A 22,207-nucleotide genomic window follows, 5' to 3' on the forward strand; every position below is an offset into this window, starting at 1 on the left:
ATAGTATAATTATCCCCACATTCACTATCTCTGAGAACTGCAGCATCATTTCAGTGGCACTAAGACAGGCATAGGCAAACTCGGCCCTCCAGATGTTTTGGGACTACAACTCCCATGATCCCTAGCTAACAGGACCAGTGGTCAAGCATGATGGGAATTGTAGTCCCAAAACATCAGGAGGGCCAAGTTTGCCTATGCCTGCACTAAGACACGTGGTGTCAAAATAGTGGGTATACAAGTCCCAGCTATTGATTTTTACTGCTTCACATGGTCGGTGGTGCAGTATACTTGAGATCCATGTGATGATTGCACCTGGTTAGTAGGCTATATGCAAATGTTGTCTCAAAAGACATGCATTTCCCTAATAGCTCATTCCCCCCCCCCCCATTTCTTATGGTTAATGTATCCTGCCCTTCCTTAGTAGAGCTCAAGGCATCGGTTAGACTGCTGGTGGGTTAAGCTGAGATAAATGTCTGCCCAAGGCCACCCAATGAACTCAGCAAGAATTTGAATTATTGATCCACACTTTCATCATTAATGAGTACCTTAATTGAAATGATAAATGTGTGCCTGGATCATACAGCTTCAGATGGGCACAAATGAGTGTTCTTCCAGAACACGCACCTAAACTCCCTAAAATTAGGTATTTTAAATTTATTTAATTACCCTAGGCTAGGTCTTACCGATCAGAAGGTCGGCGGTTTAAATCCTCGCGACGGGGTGAGCTCTCATTGCTCGGTCCCTGCTCCTGCCCACCTTACAGTTCGAAAGCATGTGAAAGTGCAACTAGATAAATAGGTACCGCTCTGGTGGGAAGGTAAACGGCATTTCCGTGCACTGTTCTGGTTTGCCAGAAGTGGCTTTGTCATGCTGGCCATATGACCCGGAAGCTGTCTGCGAACAAACACCGGCTCCCTCGGCCAGTAAAGCGAGATGAGCGCTGCAACCCCAGAGTTGTCCGCGACTGGACTTAACAGTCAGGGGTCCCTTTACCTTTACCTTTGCAGTCCTAAACCTGGCATTAAGTTCCATTAACTGAACAGAACCTGAACCACGAAGTATTTGAACCTGAACATTCAAATCTGTTTTTTAAAAGCTCCCCATTTTCCGAACATTCTACTCGGAATTGACATCCAAGTCGAATTTCACACTGCCTCCTGCTGTTGAAATGCATGAACTGAAAGGAAAATGGTTTTGGGCTAGGGAAATGAAACTATTCAAAGTAGACCTGGCAAAAGTATTACTATTTCTTGGACTTGTAGGGCTGTTCATATTTGGGTAAATCATATTACTGGAAAAGGCCAGAATGCTCTTTATCCAAATCAGATGCAAGTAGATCAGAGTGTGAGACTCACTGAGCACATACATCCAAGATCTCCAGGGATCATGAATATGGAAAATGTATCATACTGAATGTATCAAAGGTATCATCAAAATAAAATAGCAGCAGGAGTGGTAACAACAACGATTGCAAGTGAATCAAATCCAGTTTTATGATTCGGGGTTTACTTTTCGTATTGGCAAACGAAACCAGCCAAGGTACATCAATTTGTGAGAATAGGTTTAATGACTCCATCAATTATTTGCTGTACTAAAAAGCTGAATTTTGTTAAATAATTAAGAACAAGTTCAATGTTATGAACAGACCAAATGATTTGTCACCAAAAAGGGATTCTGCTGCCATGTCTTCTTTTAGCGAGGCATATTTATTCTGGAAAGACGGAAAAGCTTTCGATGACAGAGTTATATAAGCACCCATCAGCTCTGAAACAGACAGAGCAAGGCAGCCCACTTTAACCAAAGATGTCACCATGTAATCACCGGATGAAACACATGTAATGGACATTTGTAATGCTGGTGTTGAAAACATGGTTTGAAGCTACAGACAACAAAAGATAAGGACAGCCTTTGAAAGAGACTTCTCAAATTTATCAGTTTTGGCTTTTAACCAGTTAGGGCCCCCCAGGAAACAGCATCTATCTTGTAATTAATGTTGACCATTATATTGGTCTTTTCCTATATATCCATCATTGTACAAGGATAATGAGACGGAAGAGATACGGTTTTTAAAAACTCTTTATCCATTAGTGAGATTGGCAGTGCAATCCTATACATGGACACTTAGAAGAAAGCTCCACTGAGTTTCACTGAACTTATTCTGTATAGAGTAACACAGTATATTTCTGTGTATAGAAGTACTAGATACAGTAGTACTCTGTATCATATCTTAAAGTGTACTGTTTTCAAGGTAAGCGTGTACAGGATTGCAGGCCAAATGTTGCTAAATGTAGAAAACACTTATTTTTAATCTTAAACTTTGACAGGCACTAGCTTTTAAAACAATTCTAACCATTTAAAACATGGTAACACAAAGGGAGAAGGGGGTTAATTATTATGGTTAGTCTTGAAGAGATTAGATACAGTGGTACCTCGGTTTAAGAACAGCCCTGTTTACGAACTATTCTGTATAAGAACTCCACAAAACCAGAAGTACTGTTCCAGTTAGCAAACTTTACCTCGGTCTAGGAACAGAATCCAAATGGTGGAAGAGAACTGGCGGCGGGAGGCCTCATTAGGGAAAGCACGCCTCGGTTTAAGAACAGTTTTGGTTTAAGAACGGACTTCTGGAACGGATTAAGTTCTTAAACCAAGGTATATGCTAAAGCAGGGTGGGAAACTGTCTGAAGATTACCTGACGATAACCTCCCTCAGCTCTGCTGGCTCAAAGAGACTTCTGTCGAGTTGGATACAAGTCTTTCACCCCACTACGAAAGATGAAAGCAAGAGACCTGCTTACTGAGTCTGGCACAGTCCCCTGCTTTTCTGCAGCACTTTGTGACCACAGAAAGCTAAATGGCTTGCTTTTGTTTTGTTTCTTAACCGTAGATGGGCTTTTGCCACCCAGACCGGGTGAGGTAAATGATGATACTGTCCTGAGGCGATTGTAAATTGCCCAACGCAGCAGCTTTCGGGTGAGGCTGAAGTGGAGCAAATGCAACGTATTTGGGTCTGAAGCTATTTAGTACTGTCTGTCATCACTTGCAGGAACCTCCTGCAGGAAAACGTGTGCCAAACATGTGTGGGTTTCGTACCTCAAAGTGCTGGCTGACCTGTCAGTTATAATAAAGCAGGCTCAAAACCTTGGGAGGCAAATTGCATACTGATTTTAGTCTTTCAGCTCTGACGATACAATGGCTGCTATATGAGCTTTATTAAACCCAGGGAACCAATCGAATGCAGACCGAAAAAGACAAGACCCTGAGGAATAGATGCCATACAACTAACCATCTGACAAATGGACAGGATCCTGTTAATATACACAGGGCTATTTAAAGGGTTTTTTCATTTTGTTTTGTTTTGTTTTGTTTACATCTGTATTTCTTATTTTACCATGTTTGATATATACACATAATCAGCAGCTTTGGTTTATTTGCTTTAATCATGCTACAAGAGAAAGGAAAGGCCTCGCTGAACGAACAATATGGCACATCAGTGGTGCACAGCTTCACGCCTGACAGGCTGACAGGCAGCCCTCAAACACTACCATCCTGCCCAAGTTGTGCCAAGGGACTATATCCCACAATCCTTCATTCTCATTGGGACTAGCTTGCCCTGTGCACATCTGGTGTCCCGGGAAACCCTGGGCCTCTTTGGTCTGTCTGTGACTCTCACCAGCCTGCTGCACCACCCAGGTTTTGAAAATTCCTCCTCAAACTCAAGATGTGCCAACTGGCAATCTATTCCACATCAGCTACTGCCAGTTAAGACAGCAGATGGTAACAGCTTTCATTCACTGCTGTGCCGATATGGAATCAGATTGGTGACCTAGATGTGAAAAGGCACTCTGTGGTGTCCTGTTACCATTCCCTTGAGCAAAGGATACCATCCCTGCCTTTTCTCCCCACATGCTAAGCTGTTATAGAAAGAAATATGCCTGAAGTATTAAAAAAGGCAAGAAAATACCTTTATTTAAACAGAGGTGGTTTATCATAAATAGGACTGAATCTGTAGAAGAGAAGACAGACCTCTCCCTCTCCCTCTCCCTCCCTCCCTCCCTCCCTCCCTCTCTCTCTCTCTCTCTCTCTCTGAAGATAGATAAGGCTGCATTCAAATGGCAGTTTATTCCATTTCTCTGATGTTCCACTAATTTAATTTCTACATTATATTTGAGCTTCCTTGTGACACAAAAACCACTTCTGGCAAACGAGTGGAATATAAGACTTGTTTAGGGCTCATTTCTGTGTTACTTGATTCCAGAAAAAAAACCACCTTATGTATCCACCTTAACCTGGAAAATCATAGGGCTAAAGTAATGGAATTTGAGGTGGTATATCAGCATACATCTCTTGCCTGCTGTTCTGTTGGGGGGAAATAATGAGGGAACAGAAGCATCATGGGGGGAGTAGTGGCATTGTACAATGACATTTGTTGCTGTGTGGATGAAATATAGCACAACATTCTGGTGTATCGGTTAAAAAGCCTCAGTTCCATAATTCAACAAGTACTGCAGTGTGAAAGGAATATTAGCAAATAGGACAGAAGTGCTGTCATTGTAATCAGGAAAACTAATGCAAGATCCCCTGTGTCTGAATGCACCCTACAATGCTCTCTCTCTCTCTCTCTCTCTCTCTCTCTCTCTCTTTCTCTCTGAATAGTCTGATTGCAGCACTAAAGGTTTCATGGATACTTTTTTTATTGTTGAGCATTTGAATGCAGTTGTTCCTTCACATGAACTGTGGTGGTAGACGATGGGAATTATGTGCCTCCCCCATATTGTAGGAAATAATGAAAGTCAGATGAGAAGAAATGTGTGGCCTCTTTCATTTAGATCCCCCATGATATTATTTTATTTCCCCCTTTCCCCAACCTCCAAATGCTTCTGAGTCAAGAAAAATAAATGTCTGAACTCGGCTCTAACTCATGGGCCTATGAATATGGAAGCAGAGGCTTCCATCCACCTCTAGCTAGATGGGGCACCATGTGGGTGTAAATAGGAACACATGCTGGGTTGCTAGCATCCAATCCTACTGCTGAACATTAAAGCACATATCTGCTATGACAGAAATCGCTCCTATCAGGGGACAAGCTTGAATGTCCAGTTTAGGCCCAGTTGTACATGGGTACTGTTGTGTGTGCACCTATTTGAATGCATCAAATGCATTTTCAATGCATGGTGCTTGTAGAGTGGCCAGTGGTGATTCTTTATAGGGAACAATACTCTGTGTGAAGAAGTACTGTCTGAAGAGCTGCTGGGCCAAGATCTCTGAGACGGGAAAGCAGGAGGGGGGGGCCTTGAAGTCAACAGTTAGCACCTGGGCATTAGATTGAGCAGGCACACAAGTTTCAGCTGGTCACAGTCTTCCCCAGTGTGGCAAGATGCACCATATTTTTGTTTATGGTGATTATTTCCCAAATTTGCATTTGCGCCTGTATTAGCACGTGCAAATTCTGCACAAAACTGTGCCCTCTGTTGTCTTCCTTTCCGATGCTGCGCTTAGTCCGTATCAGCAATGCTTAAGAGGGCACTCTAGATGTATTCAAGAAGCAAACAAAAGATGGAATATTCTAGTCCTTGGGTTGTACCCAATGAAGTCATTGCATGAGTGAAACACCTGCTCAGGCAATGAATTTCCCCTTCTACTCTGCTCACCTCTCTGCAGATTCCCCCTGCTTTGAGCTTTCCCCCATCCCTCCAGAGTGGAGTTTTTTGTTTTGTTTTTAGTGGAGGGATCAAGGGTATACAGAGGGAGGAGAGGGAGATGATACTCCATGGAGCGAGTGGAAGTCAAGGACTTTGTTGGATTCAATCCCCTGTTTTGAAAGTAGCTTAAGATCTGCTGTCTACATGGACTGGACCTTTTTGCCTTCTGGTGATCAGAATGTCTCCTGCACAGGTTTTTTTTGCTGCCCTTCTTTGTCTTGTTGTCATAGAGGCCATAGTCCTCAGGTGTCAAGTGGCATGGAAAGAGATAAACCATAGTTGACATAGACCACTACATTGGTCAACTTTTTCACAACTTTGGCACTCCGCCATTTGAGGCCTATTTATTTTTTACAGTGTCGGTCAGCCCCTTCTGACTTGAAACTGCCAGCTAAGGAAATGAGGACAGACAAGCACATTAGCACCAGGCCTTTGTTGCTGATTATCTTAGCAGGGACAGCAGCTACCTACAAACAGAGCAGAGGTCAAGGCCTAGAAGAAGTCCTTGTGTTTTTATAGTGACAATTTAGTTAGAGCAAGAACATAGGCAGAAAAATTCTAAGTGACCCTTAACATTGGCAGTGATAACGTGATAGAACAACCAACTTGCCAGATGTTGAGTTAATTAACATTTGTAGTAAGAAAAGAAGCCTATGGGTTACATCCAGTGTTAGTCATGCACAGAGTAGACCCATGAAAATTAACTGAAGTTTGTTAATTTCAGTGGGTCTCCTCTGAATAAAGCTTTGCTGGTTACAACCCATTGTCCTTATTAAGACCCAAGTTAATAGAACTGAACATCTTGATGAATTATAATTTGACAGCTTCACCCTGCAGGCTGCCTTTGAAATTCCTTTTTCGAGTACGGCCATCCTAAAATCAGCGGCAGAGTGTCATGGGAAATTGAAGTATGCTCAGAGCCACTTCAGAGGTCAGATGTGTGTCCATTCATTCACTTTCTATGGCCTGTCCTATGGAGAATGCAGAAGAACATGGCTGAGTGTCGGGGTTTGGGTGCTGGAGCTCCTCGTGCACGGCCTTGGACTGGTTATGCACGAGGTACCAGTTGCGGGGAAAGCGGCCAGCGTTCCGCGTGCTTTTGAGCACGGTCGCCGGCCAAGCCTCACAGTCTGAAGGATGTTGAGTAAGCCAATTGACGACTCCGAAAGTTTGTGAGTTCCTAGTTGCCTTCTTAGTGAAAAGTTGCCTCGTGAAATAAAATATATACCCTGACTCTGAATAGACGGACCAGTTTAAAGAAATTAAAATTTTTACTTTACTCCCCCCTTTAACCCCAAAGGAAGACAGACACCGGTTGTATCTTTAGTGGCTTCGGCAGAACCCGCATAGGCTCGTCCCCTAAGCTAAGTTCTCCTAAGCTTAAAGTCCCTGCGCGCCCAATCTTCCGCGAGGCTAACTAAATAAACTAAAACCGAAATATCTTCCGCGGGCCTAACCCTAGGCTAACCTAAAAGAACCTATCTAAAACTAAAACCGAATGATCTTCCGCGATCTAACTCTAACTAAAGAAAAACCCATCCAACCCATCCAGCCCGCTCCTAGTCCCTTAAACTAAACTTGACTTCAACTAAAACCCAACTAAAAGAACATAAGAAGAACGTGCGGTCTCGCAAACTGAACGTGCCTAAGCGGGGTGCCTCTGCCTTTTATTAGGGAACAAACGTGACATCATCATTAGTACTTTAACCAATAAAATAACTGTTGCTGCCCTCCAAAAGGGCGGGAAGCAAGTTTAACGCTCATTAACAACTTTGAACATGACCGGAACTATAAAATAAAGGCGGATTAATCTCGTAAGTGAACCACACTATTCATTCATGCTTTCACTTTCGCTTTTACGCGCAATTATACCAAAAGTAGACCTCGAAAAACTCATAAAATAACCAAATAAATATGAATCCATGGCGGATCCGTGAAACGTATTCCGACAGCTGAGAGATAATGACACATATTACATCAGAAGATGAGGCAGTGAATGAACTGACTAATATATTTTTAGAGCTTTTTATAAAATGTCTCACATTATATTGCCAGGATCTCCAGCAGAGGTTGATGATACAGGGACAAGGTTTCTAACAGAGCACTTATATCCATGTCTACTCAGAAGTAAGTCCTACCTGTATTCAATTGAGCTTACTCCCAGGCAAATGAGTACAGGAGTGCAGCCCAGTAATGTAAGTTGTCCCTGAGAATTGCATTTATGCTGGTATAACCAACTAATTGAAGCAAGACATTTCAGATGCTTAAATCCCTTTGAGCAAAAGGAGTTCTGGATCTGGTCCAGTAACAGGTTCAGTTTTTGCACCATCGAGGCATTTTATGCTTCTTTTGAGTGCTATGTTAAAGCCATTTTCTAAGTGGAACTGCGTTTGGAATATATGAAACCTAAGCCAAAACTGCCGATCCATCCATCATTCAACCAATTGAGAAGATTCTCTTCGCTTGTGATTAGTGATTGGGAAATGCTCATAAGGTTAATTCAGAGACGCTCCCAAAATTAATCCCTCATGTGAAGCTCTTCTACAGGGGTACTGGGAATCTCATCAAATTTCTCATCCATCCAGTTTTCAGTCGGGTTGGAAACTTCCACAGAAACTGCCTTGCTCATCACAGTTTTGCTTCTGGGCCAGAGCAGTCAAGAACAATCAAAGTAAAATAAAGGAGACATCAACTCCGTTTTCCTCTGTATTCCAGAAAAGCAGCATTTCGGTTCCCATATTGCAGGGAAAAGACAGGTCAAGTATTCACACTAACATATACAGGAATACACAGTCCACCACAAAGCCTCTGCATTTTAAAACTGGCTAGGACAATGCATGGGGTGGTTCAATGCTGGTGTCTCAGACTAACATTTCAGGGCCAAGATTACAAACAGCAGGCTGTTGGCACAATTTTGGGAGGTTTGAAAGGCTGCAATGTGCAGATTCCTCTTCCTTCCCACAAGAATATCTACCCCCAGTTCTTATTTAAAGAACAGGCCTACCACCCACCAACTAGCTGCAGTCTCCTATGTCTTTTAAGAACAGATTTTCATGCTCATACAAAGCACGAGGCTGAATCACCATCAGATTGCAGGTAGGGGAATTATTGAAATACTACACACACTTGTCAGTAAGGCTGCATACACACCGTCCATTTAAAGCACTATAAAGAACTACAGCTTACCTCTAACAGAGCTACAATTCCCAATAGCCTTAACAAAAAAAAAGACACACACATAATCCTTGACCCTGATCATGCATTGCAATTAGACATCTGCTATAATATTTACATTTTTAAAATATATATACACCAGTCTTGTTGCTGAATGTGAGAGGACTTTTTCTCCTTTACTGTCACAGCTCATTTGGAATAATAAAGCTGCCAGAGCTCTATTTTTGAATGTACACTTGTGTGTTTAGCTTGGTGAAAAGACACTCAAAACAGTTGGATAGGGTCTCTAATGCAGAAGAACAGCTCCATCTTGTGGAGAGTAACACTTGTGGTTTTCACAGTTTGCATGTGTGTGTTTTTTTTAATGCCCACTGTGTTTGGTTAGCTAAATAATAGATAGAACCATTAATTTGGAATCTGAAAGGAATTATATCTATGTACAAATTCCACCTTATGTTTGATAAAAATTTGCTGTTCCCTGATAGCTATTTTCATCCATTTCTCCGATCACAAAATTCTGGAACAAGTCAAGAGCCAGGGAAGTACCGATAAATAATTACAGTGCTGGTTGGATTATATTTCCTGAAGACGACTTTTCATTTGAGAAAGCCACACTTTGCCATTGGCTGCTTTCAAAAGAGTGAGAACGGATTGGCAGGTGGGTCGTTAGACATGCAGCCCAAGTCTGTGCATGTTTACTTAGCAGTTCCTTCCATTATTACCTGTAGATCTTACTCTAAGGTAAGCTTGCATAGGACTGCAGCCATATTATTATAGTACTAGGGTACACAACAAAAGTTTGTCTTTCATGTCTTGGAAAAGAGAATTGTTTGTGCACACACTTTGCGTTTTTATACCCCTCTGTGGGCAGAGAGGGTAGCCCCCACGTCACTCATTCAAAAATCCAAATGTTAACATTGGCCTAAAAGGGTTTGTGTTCCCTGGGCTACCCTTCTTAGCTATGACTTATTGCAGTTTGCATAATTTATTATTATTATTATTATTATTATTATTATTATTATTATTATTATTATTATTATTATTATTTGTACCCTGTCCATCTGGCTGGGTCTCTCCATGCATGCATGTAATTCTCCAACGGTTTGACTTCACCCTTCCAGATGCCCTTTTCCATTGTCTCCCGTGGCAGACGAATGCCAACCACCCTGTCTCTCTTTTAAAACCATGGCAGTTTTTTCATTATTGAGCCAGGAGTACTTTAAAGGCAATTCTACTGAAATAAATCTCTTCTGCCGCTTTTCAAATCATTACCAGTTTTTGATTTTACCAGTGCAAAGTACACTATCAGATGTGTCCCAGAGTAATTTGCAGGATCCGCGGTGCTATCAGAAGACGTCCAAGCTGGTATTATTACCTTGCAAACTCATGTCTAACATGCTGTCAACCACAGAAAACCACCCAAATTGAAATCTCTGCTGCCATCCAAACAGAAAAGCACTGTACTTAAAAGTAGGGTTCAAAGGACAGAATACTCACTTTGGAGATCACCCCAGTGTCCCATCTGACTTTCAACTGACCTGTTGGCGATTCCTGTGCCAAACGAAGCTTGTGGTGCAGGGAGAGCTTTCTCTGAGGGAGCTCAACACCTGTGTTGTGACCTCTTGCCCTAGGTGTCCCTGCAATACTTTCACTTTGTCCACAGGTGAAGATGAATTCCTTTGGCCAGGACTTTTGGGAGGAAGGAAGTGTACTGGAGAGTCAGAATGTTGTGGTTGCTTGGTCTTTTAAATGGGATTTTGACTACTGCATTACGCTGATTTGCATCCCTTTCATTTTCCACTGTTAAGTTTGTTTCTGAAGTTTAGGAATCCCTAGGCTTGGCATATGTCAGGAAAATCCTGACACTTTCTGGTTGGTGTCAAGCGGGAATTTTGCTGAATCGGCAAAATGCCAGGAAAATCTATGGATGTATAGAAAAAGCAGCGGAAACAGCTCCAGAAGCTTAAAAATCACTCTTTTGGGGGGAGGTTTCCCCCCCAAAGCTTAATAATTTTGGGTTGTTTCCAACAATTTTGAGGTGTTCCTAAAACAAACAAACAAACAAACAAAAACCTCAACAAGCCTAGGAATTTGTGCCCACGAACCTTTGGCTGCAGGGCAAGAAGTTATAGGCACAATTAATAAATAAATAATAAAGCTCTCCTGCAGCTTAAATTCCCCCCTTTTTTGCGGAGAAAAATAAGAAATCATCCCTATATAATTACCAGAGGTGTGGCCAACCACTCACCTGTAGCATTTCCACTTACCTGAAGTGAATTAACTCAACCTAGTGCTTCTTAGAGATTGTAGGCTTGCAGATCTGCAACAGCAAACAGAGCAGTTATATCTTGACCACTGGAAGTAGATTTATAGGGGTGATCCAGTCTCCTTGCAGGGCATGGGAGCTGTGATGCTCATATAGCACTCCTGAATGAGCAAGCATCTGGAAGAGGAGGAGAGGACAGGGGGTGAAGAAAGAGTTGAGAGTGGAGAGGGACCCTTTCCACATCCTTTGAATCCCCCCCACCACCCTGAAGAAACTCAACAAATCTGCTGGACCTGGAACTGGGTGTGGAGAGCACAGCTGAATGGGACACAGCTGTGGACAACCTGAGGAAATAACATCCACTTTGGGCCTTTGATGTCCACTGTTTCCAGAAACTTTTCTCACCTTGTTGTAATATTTTGTTTAAGTTGTCTCTTCTTGCTTCAGTTTTCTGTACACCACTTAATATATGAAAGAGCGATGCGGATGGTGCTGTGGGTTAAACCACAGAGCCTAGGGCTTGCTGATCGGAAGATCGGCGGTTCAAATCCCCACGACGGGGTGAGCTCCCGTTGCTTGGTCCCTGCTCCTACCAACCTAGCAGTTCGAAAGCATGCAGTGCAAGTAGATAAATAGGTACCGCTCTGGCGGGAAGGTAAACGGCGTTTCCGTGCGCTACTCTGGTTCGCCAAGAAGTGGCTTAGTCATGCTGGCCACATGACCTGGAAGCTGTATGTATTGGCTGACAAAGCTATTTTTAGCCATCTCACCCCTTGATTTTTCCTGTAAGACCAATTACCGTCGTTAACAGTCGTCAACAGGTTTTCCACACCTATCAGCCAATCACCCATTCCCACCACCCTTCTGAGTAATACCCCTCCCCACTCTGTCACTATATATAAGGGTCTGGTGACTTCTGTTTCAGTGTATCTGAAGAAGTGTGCATGGACACAAAAGCTCATACCAAGAACAAACTTAGTTGGTCTCTAAGGTACTACTGGAAGGAATTTTTTTATTTTTTATTTTGTTTTGACCCTGTAAAGCAGTCTTTTATTTCTTCATATGGTTTAAGTTTCACTCCCTTCTCTGTATCCATCAATATTTCACCATAGGTGGTCCATCTCCCTTCCATATTTACTTTGTTAACTGTTCAATGCTTCTGTTGGTGAGAGCCACCTAGGTGTTTTCCTCTCCAGTATATTTTTATATCTGTCCCACACTTCAAAGATCAACTTTCTTACCATATGATTTAAAAATCCTTTATGGACTTCCACCTTCTCATACGGTGGTACCTTGGTTCTCAAACGCCTTGGTACTCAAAACAACTTGGAACCCAAACACTGCAAACCGAGAAGTAAGTGCTGCAGTTTGCAAACCTTTTTCGGAAGCCAAACATGCTCCGTTTTGAGTGCCACACTTCCGTTTCGGGTGTCTGAGGTCTGTCTGGTTTTGCTATTTATTTTGTGTTTGTGTTTTTGCAACTTTATGGAACCCAGTTCAGCTACTGATTGATTGATTGATTGATTGAGTGAGTGAGTGAGTGAGTGACTGTAGTACATTGTTTATTGCTTTCATTTTATGGCTCAATGGTCTTGTTAGATAGTAAAATTCATGTTAAATGGGTGTTTTAGGGGTTCTTTTTAAAAGTCTGGAACGGATTATTCCATTTTGCATTACTTTCTATGGGAAAGCATGCCTTGGTTTTGGAACGGACTTCCAGAACGGATTCAGTTTGAGAACCAAGGTACCACTGTAATCAATCAATCAAGGGCTTCTACATTTACTTTAATGGATGTAAGTCTCTGCGGTGGACAGGAGTGAGAAAGTTGTCACTTAGGTCTGCCCCTGCTCTATTTGCTGGGGAAAATTAAATTTAAAAATGTGAACTACCTTGGCAGAAAGGCATCCACACACACACACACACACACACACTTATGTGTGACCCCATATATGCCTGGTGCCGGGAAATAAGTAAATAAATTGATTCAAACCTGGAAATGGTGGGACAGAGCTGGAGAGTCCTCATAGCTCATGAGAAGCCCCCAGAGCCCAAAGGGGATGTCAATGAGGGCAGGGGAAGCCCCAAAGAGACCAGAGGTGCATCAGGGCTTTGTTTAGGCTGCTCAGCCTCCCCGCCTAACAGCAGATGCACGGGGCAGAGCATCAGCAGCTGCTTTTTCACACATCCTCCAGCCTCTACCTAGCCCCAGAGCTTCAACTCTAGTAATGGATATCTTTGGATACAGTATTTTTTGTCTGGATTGGAGAGAGGCAGAGAGGGCGTTTAAAGGGTGTTTAGAGGGTGCTTTTCTTCTCTTTTTTAAATTAAATTTTCTGTTTTACAATTTAAAATACTCATTTTACATCCTTAAGATATCAATGACTTCCCTTATTCTCTTTTCATGGTTCATTTTACATATCATAAATTCCTGCATACTTTACAAAAACTATACCATTCAGTATTCCATTATTGCATCCATCAAAACTTGTTTACACTGTTGACTTTTATCTTAATTCCAGCATTTTCAGCTGTACACAATTATTTCCCATATATTCCATAAACTTTTTCCAATCTTCTTTAAACCTATGTTATTCTTGTTCTCTTATTCTATGTGTTAAGTCTGCAAGTTGAGCATATTCTATCAACTTAAGTTGCCATTCTTCTTTGGTTGGGACACCGCTCGTTTTCCATTTTTGGGCTGACAAAACATGGGCCGCAATAGTAGCATACATAAATAACCATTTTTGACCTGGGAATTTCAGTCTGAATTATCCCCAACAGAAAGGACTCTGGTTTTGTTTGTTTTTTGAAAAGTACTTCTAAACATTTTTTTCAATTCATTATGGATCATGGCCCAATACTCTTTTACCCTTCAACAAGTCCAAGGGTGTTTAGAAGGTGCTTATGCACATGGGGCACCAGAACATAACCTCACATAAATGCAATGAATAAACAAAGTGTACACAAATGCATATATTAGTAAATAAATTAAAAGGGAAAGTGCTTGCAAAAATATGCATTTTAGGGGAAATTGCATTTAAAAAGATGTATGCATTATGAAAAAAAATCCGAGAGAAAGTACTGTACAACAGCACTTTCCCTGCTTGTCAGTGCCGGATTTACGTATAAGCTAAGCAAGCTATATCTTAGGGCCCCACTCTCTTGGGGGCCCCCCAAAAAATGTAAAGAAAAAAACTGGATGTATATTTATAAAATATAAGATAAAAAGCAAATAAAAACTACATACAGCAACAGTGTTTTGTGTTATGTAGGCTCCTATGATGTAAGTAATGCTAGCCTGCTCCCTAAAATATCACTGGTTTGCTCATTTCTATATATAGGGCAAGATTGAGGGCACAAGGAGAAGGGGTTGACAGATGATGAGATGGTTGGACAGTGTTATAGAAGCGACCAACATGAATTTGGAGGCAGTGGAAGACAGGAGTGCCTGGCGTGCTCTGGTCCATGGGGTCACGAAGAGTCGGAAACGACTAATCGACTAAACAACAAATATATAGGGTGCCTACATTCTGCATGTGCAAATGGCTTTAGATACCTATTAGGTCCATAAATTACCATATAGCATATATTCAACACAAAAAAACAGTGACAATTTGTTGTTGATGAAGGACAGTGGAACATATAAAGGGCCCCATTAATTTCAGTAGCTTAGGGCCTCATCAAACCTAAATCCGGCCCTGCCACTTGTGATTCCCAGCCACTTGTACTCAAGGCAAACCGCTTCCAACAGTAGAGGTGGAACATAGCTATTGGGATTAGTTTACACTAATATACCTCAGAGCCTAAAAGAGTTTTGGTGATCTCGAGCAGCCCATTCTTCTGGTGCACAAGTGTCTGCTTTCTGCAAGGTGCACCTGTAAACACAGCAGGATGGTATTCGTTATGTGCCCTGTGATCAGTCGTGGGGATCTCATCCTGTCTGCAGTTGCTTCTACATCAATCTGCTCCTATTCAATTAGCTTCCGCACTGAAACTCCTGCCCTGGCAGTGAGCAAGTCTTACCTGCAACCCAGAGCAGCATGTTGCCCTGTGGTGACTTAAGAGAGACAGAACTGTAGAGTTGGAAGGGACCCAAAGAGGTCATCTGCTTCAACCCCCTGTGATGCAGGACCTTGTAGACCCATGGCCTCAATCAAGTTTCTCAAGAACCAAACCAACGCCAGTTCTATACAAAACCTGAAATATTTTACTTTTAAAATTTTGATCTAAGTTTACTTAGATTTCATGGACTTGATACAAGAGCATTTGATATGAATCGGTAAATAAAACACTGTAATAGATAGCCACAATAAACTTTGTTAGAAATGTACATGTTGCGAAAATAATAATCATAATCATAATAATCATAATAATAACAATAATAATAATAAAAAACAGCATGATGTTTGTGTTATATTATATAAATGCTTGACAAGAACAGTATACTAGGGAAGCTTAAAAAAACTTGCTCGGCTTAACCCTGGGGCCCTATTCAACTAACATTTTTGACTCCGAGGATCCAAACCCAGTTTCCCCATCGTGGCTGTAGAAAGGTTAGTTAATAAGGCCTCAGTTGTTTTCTGTAGCTGTTTTTTTTCCTCATGGACATCACATCCAGGTAATGTGTATATAAACAAAGCTCATAATAAATGTACAAATATAAAAAGCTACAAACATTAATAAATTACATCATCACAAAACACAGAAACACTTCACAAGGTGCTAATAAAATAATTGTATCCCCTCATAATACAAGAATTGAAACAAGGAGCTGGTATTATAAAGTTGAAGATTCTTCTTCATAATGTGTCTTAAATAGATCAATTTTTGTACTATTATTCGATTCTGTATAAGGCTGCACAAAGTTTTACTTGTTTTTCAGGCAATGCCAAAATAATTAATATAATAATAATAATAATCAAAGGGGGGGACAAAAACAAGGACCAAAAACCCAAAATTCCTCTCTTAGAGTCAAGAACCTAAAATACAACAGTTGATAATACTCGGCAAAAAACTTGTATAAAGGTTAATGAAGTATTCTATAGAAAGAAAGGTCTAAAGATACTTTGCTCTTATAAAAAAGAAGGTATTTAAAAAGCTATTTACAGGCTACATTCTATGAAAAAATATGCTTTAGGAAACAGATCTATAAATGAAAACCTGGGATTGCCTGAGAAACAAATTTAACTCTTTAAGTGTTTAAATGCAGACAAGCACGTTTAATGTAAAATAATGCACTCTACACTAAACACTAAGAGAGTTAAAAGACGACAAGTATCCAGTTAAAGTGTCAATAAGCTTGGCTTTCGTCTTATCAGACATCTGTGTGCCCACAGCCGTCATTCCTCCAGACAAGTGTATCTCATAGGAAGTGCTTTGATATGACTGTCAGAAGCCTTAGGTACATCGCTGACATGGGTTTGCACCTCACGGCCTGCGTTGGGGTCAAGGCGAGCTCAAACCATGGAGCCATCATGTCTTAGTGGGTTTGCAAGCATTTAAAAAAAAAACAACAACCCACAAACCCTCAAAGTGTTGATACAGATGTAACATTTTCTTGGCATTTTGCTTCTGGAACTGTTTCCTCACATACACACCCCTGGCCAGCTGCTTTCCCCAGAGCAGGAAGAAGTGATGGGGTTGAGTCATGGAGCCAAAGGAAAGTGCCCTGTTTGCTGACATTCTTAGTTATCCCAAGAAAACAGCTTAGCTCGTTGATGTGCCTCCTTTGTTTACATGATCCAGGGGTTTACTCAAGGCTACTGTGAATTGAAAGAAAGAAACCCTGGTTAATTGATGGGGGGCTGTCATCATTTGTTTCGTCTCATATTAATTGATTGCATTAAAAAAAACTTAACGTGCGAACTGTTGGTTGGGGTTCAGAAGTCACGTCAAGATGGCAAGGGTCCAAGAGATGACCCAAGGAAATTATCGAGGAGTAGGGCTTTTTTGCAGCCAGAACTAAGTTCTGGCACCTCTCAAGTGGGTTCCATTGCCATTCTAAAGAGAATGAGGGAGCCGCCTCTTTTTCTAGAAAATAGTACTGGTGAGGAGATACTTGACTAAAGGTGCCATCCTATATCCACTTAAGAGTAAGCTTGTTGAACTCAAAGGGACATACTTCAGAGTTGACACACACATGCTTACAATGTAAGGAGGACATATCGTGTTAACTTCGTGTCACACTTGCCATTTCTACTTGGTCAAGTCCTGCACCGCCACACCAGTAGCCATTGAAATGGGGAGATAAGGAGACTATTTCACATGCCGAGGGCAGCATCTGTCTTTGGGATTCGGAAGGAGCCATGACGTCTGTTCCTCCCGCATGGTGCTCAATTTCAAGAATCAGCACCTCAAGATGGGGTTCTAGACACACAGAAGTGGCAACTTTGTCACAAGGTTAACTGGAGAGTCAGCCCTGAACATGGAATTCTCTGCTCTGGTAAACAACAGCCATAATTTCCAAACAGAAACCCTGACCTAGCAATATCTTGGGGGGGGAAACACAAAACTGCAACCCCTCTGTTTCTAGGATCATGTAAACAAGCCTTAGCAAGAACAGCGGTGAGTGAAAAGAAATCTCCAAACACAACCGTTCTTTTCAGGTCTTATTGCTAAGGAGCCAATTCCATCATTTTGTAACAATCTCCCAGCTGTACACATTGGTTTTTGTTATTATTGGGGTGTTTTGTTTTGTCTTACAAGGCTACTCCTATCACACATTGCCTTGTGGTGGTGAAAGCAGAGACAATAAGGACAGACAGTATGCTAAGAGGTGCTAAAAAAAATAAAACAGATAAGAAAATGGTGGGAGGGGTGGAAAACTATCAATGAGAAGGATTGCAATCCAGCACCAACTGAAATTAATGGAATAACTACCACTGATTTCCAAAGAACTGCATTAACCTATTTTGTGTCTACACACCCTAATCATTAACCCAATTGGATCAGGCCTGTGATCCGGATTGTTCCGGCAGTCACCTAGCATTGCACATAAAATAAATTAATTCATCCATTTTTGTCCTATACCTGGTTATAGGGAAAGTTCTTAGTAGTGCTGAAGTGCAATTTTAGTTCTTCCGTTGACCAAAACATACTTATCATGAGCCAGGTAAAGAAAACTAAGTACTCCATTATGCATATTATGTCTTGCATGTATTACATCACACACAGTAATGGCAAAAATCTCTTTCCCCTCTCTGTAAGTTAATTTGAGCAAAGGTGGAATTTACCAAAACTCTACTCTCCTGCCGCTTAACCAGATACCTCTCTGAAATTGGTGCAGCTGGATAAATGAAACATGACTGAAATTAATGTGCATACTGTTAAAAACAACCTCTTTTTCTTCACTTATAAACAAGTTAAAGGGATACTTTCCTAAAACTGGAATGATCCTCAGTTTCTTGGAGTATTAACTTTTTGCGAACTAGTCACTCTCAGCAATTTGAGAAAGGACATCTATATTAAAAAATATTTATAGCAGTATTCTGTACATGTTTAACTGCTGAAAGTTAAAAAGAATTTATTAAAGTGGTGGCAAAAAGTTAACTGGTATTGTCCCTCGGGTGTTGCACAATACGACTGAAGGTCCTTCAAGAGTTGAAGAAGAGTTAGTGTCAGCTCAGGACATTCTGAACTTGGATAAGAGTCCCAGCTGGGGCTAAGTTTTAGAGGAGAAGTTTCCCATTCCGATGAATTTTCAAAATCTTCCCAAGCCTTTGCTTAGCTGTGGCCATGCCTTTTTTCGTACGTTTCCCTGCAAGTGTGAGAAAAGGGGACACATTAAGCCGCAAAGCCTCTGTCCACGAAGAAAGCAAAGTTTTACGGCGGAGAAAGATGAAGCAAACGCAAAGGAAGATTGATTTGGAAAGGAACCGGCTGCATCCCCACATTCTAGAAGCAAATCAAACATTTCCCATGTGCTGTACTGTTGGGTGAGGAAAATGGCGGCCTGACTAAGGCCATCTAATTGACTTATGGTGAGGTTAAATTTTGGGGTGGGGTTGTGTTTTTTTTAAAATTACATTTTGATGAAATCTGCAAAAGAACACAAAGATTGATATCAAATGTATTTTCATCAAGGCTAAAAAAACTAATTTGAACAGAAAAAGGAAAAAGCAACCCACAAGTTGCAACCCACAAAATGAAGGTCAAGTTACACATTATGCTGCTTGCCTTTCTCTTTCCCCTTTCTCTTTCTCTCCTTCAGCTCGTGTTTTCCTGCATAGGGGAAGGAGATTGTTGCTGGGATGGCAACATACAGGGAGTCTCCCTCCCAACAAAATATGTGTTGCTGCTTACCAGGGCAGGGCAGGGCGGGGACAGATGGGTAGCAAGGTCAGAGCTGTAGGGGTGTGCTAGTAAGGGCAACAGGTTGACTCCACCAGTGGCCCTGTGCAGCCACTACCTGCCTGACGCACCCCCACTCAACCCAGGTGTGCAGCGGTGATGCCACTGTAAGGTAGGTGGCTACCAAGGAGTGTGGTGGAGTCTCCTTCTTTGGAGGTCTTTAAGCAGAGGCTTGACAGCCATCTGTCAGGAATGCTTTGATGGTGTTTCCTGCTTGGCAGGGGGTTGGACTGGATGGCCCTTGTGGTCTCTTCCAACTCTATGATTCTATGGTACCAACCTACAGCCTCATATCATGACCCTTTACATGTGTACTCAGAAGTAAGTCCTGCTGAGGGACTGCAACCACAGTCATCAACTGCTCCCAATATTAATGGAATTCTATGGCAGGGGTAGCCAACGTGGTGCTCTCCGAATGGCTTGGGCCACAGGCTCCCCTCAGCCCCAACTTGCATGGCAGGTGCTGTAGTCCACAACTTCTGGAGGGCACCACACTGGCTGCTCCTGGTCTAAGGGCAAACATATCAAACATTTACCACACCGCAGAAGAAAAATAATAATAATAATGATAATGATAATTTATTATTTATACCCCGCCCATCTGGCTGGGTTTCCTCAACCACTCTGGGTGGCTCCCAACAGAATATAAAAAATAGGATAAAACATCAAACATTAAAAACTTCCCTAAACAGGGCTGCCTTCAGGTGTCTTCTAAAAGTCAGATAGTTGTTTATTTCCTTGATATGTGATGGGATAGCGTTCCACAGGGTGGGCCCCACTACTGTGAAGGCCTTCTGCCTGGTTCCCTGTAACCTCACTTCTTGCAGTGAGGGATCTGCCAGAAGGCCCTCAGAGCTAGACCTCAATGTTTGGGCTGAACGATGGGGGTGGAGACGCTCCTTCAGGTATACTGGCATGTCATCTTCTTAAAAGTTGAAAACTACCATTCCTAAAGTAGCAGGCATTCCTTGTGTACACAACCAGTGTGTTTTCCTTGATACACACTGGTTGTGTGGTTTCCTGTGGTTTCTGTAGGGAACAGAGGCACAGCTAAGGGCTTATCAACATGACTTACCAAATGCTACATGAACTGGTTTGAAAACGATACAAGACCACATATTATGACAAAGCAAAGCATGTATTAAGGAAATGATGCTGCCGGCTCATGAAAATATCTGCCACTTGTAATATAAACTGATGAAAATTACCTTTGGCAGCAGCATTATTCTGTGACGACGACGAGGGCCTCCGTTGCGTGAGGAAAACTCCTGGTGCCATGGGTTGAGAACCTCGGTTGACTTGGGCCACCCCAAACGTGCTTGCACCAGCTGTATACTCGTGGTCTGCTAAACTACTGCTGTGGGACTCCAGCTTGGGTTCAGGAGAGCTGCTTTCCTGAGGGATTTTATTTGTGTTGTTGGGCGACAGTTTCTTTTTGGTGTTCTTTTTCTTCTTGCCCTTCTGCTCCTCCTTTCAAAAATGATACGGTGGCCATTAGCTTCAAAAAGGTAGCTGTTATCACTAGCACTGGTACATTACAGGCACCACACTCCATAAATAGCCATCGCAGCCCTACAAGCTCCAGAGGGTAGGGCCCCAAACCAAAGGATTCAAATACAAGGAAGGAAATTACGACTAAACACCAGGAAGAACTTTCTGGTGGCAAGAGCTGTTCGACAGCGGAATGGGCTCCCTTGGAAGGTGGTGGACTCTCCTTCACTGGAGGTTTTTAAACAGAGATGGGATGGCCATCTGTCACGGATGCTTTTGTTGCAAATCCTGCATTGCAGGGGGTTGGACTAGATGACCCTTGGGGTTCTTTCCAAATCTACAATATAACTACAGTGGTACCCCGCAAGACGAATGCCTCGCACAACGAAAAACTCGCAAAACGAAAGGGTTTTGTGAGTTTTTAGCTGACTCGCGAGACGAATTCGTCTATGGCTGTGCTTCGCCAGACGAATTCGTCTGGCGAGGTACCACTGTAAGCCGGAACCGGAGCCGCGCGGCGCCGCGTTTTAAAGCTGCAGCGGGCGAACAGTTTGCTCGCTGCAGCCTTAAAACACAGCGCCGTGCCGGTCGGGAGGGGCGCGGCTTACCTTTTGGCTCCGGTGGGGAGGGGTACAGTCGGAGTGCGTCGCCATCTTGGGGTCCACTGCGCATGTCTGGACATGCGCAGACGACCCCAAAATGGCGGACGCGCTCCCACTGCACCCCTCCCCACCGGAGCCAAAAGGTAAGCCTTTTCAGCTATGGCGCGTCGCCGCGTTTTAAAGCTGCAGCGGGCGAACAGTTTGCTCGCTGCAGCCTTAAAAGGTGGCGCCGCGCGGCTCCTGTGCCGGCCGGCGCCCCTTCCGACTGCCGCCCCCGGAATTTTTTTCCCATAGGAACGCATTAATTAAATTTTAATGCATTCCTATGGGAAACGGTGCCTCGCAAGACGAAATTTTCGCAAGACAAAAAGTCTTGCGGAACGAATTAATTTCGTCTTGCGAGACACCACTGTATATGATTCTATGATGAAAATCTGGGATCCCATTCTGGCACATAGACTCTGGCTACTGCAACAGGGCTTCTTCTGCCCCTTCTCACTCCATGCACTCCCTCAAATCCACTCTGGAGGGCTGGGAGAATTCCCCAGAGCAGCATGTTGGAAAAGGAGAGAGCAGAATTTCTAGGTGTGGCATTCAATTCAGTTTACTCAGTGCTGACCCAT

The 22,207-nt window shown here is 42.5% G+C and overlaps 1 protein-coding gene across 2 annotated transcripts in view; it reads right to left on the reverse strand.

Annotated features, from left to right (window-relative positions):
• Positions 1 to 15,326: 15,326 nt before the first annotated feature.
• Positions 15,327 to 22,207, reverse strand: part of PHF2 (PHD finger protein 2) — a 111,373-nt gene continuing 104,492 nt past the window's right edge. The window contains exons 21-22 of one of the 2 annotated variants that reach the window (XM_033140867.1): positions 20,700 to 20,961; positions 15,327 to 18,898 (exon numbers count right to left, since the gene is read on the reverse strand). In XM_033140867.1, coding sequence (XP_032996758.1) covers positions 18,810 to 18,898; positions 20,700 to 20,961 — 351 coding nt within the window. In that variant the 3' untranslated portion in view covers positions 15,327 to 18,809. The remainder of the gene's footprint in view (positions 18,899 to 20,699; positions 20,962 to 22,207) is intronic. The other variant, XM_033140868.1, reaches the window with a different exon arrangement.

This window comes from Lacerta agilis, chromosome 2 (assembly GCF_009819535.1).
Source record: "Lacerta agilis isolate rLacAgi1 chromosome 2, rLacAgi1.pri, whole genome shotgun sequence".
Classification (NCBI taxonomy): domain Eukaryota; kingdom Metazoa; phylum Chordata; class Lepidosauria; order Squamata; family Lacertidae; genus Lacerta; species Lacerta agilis.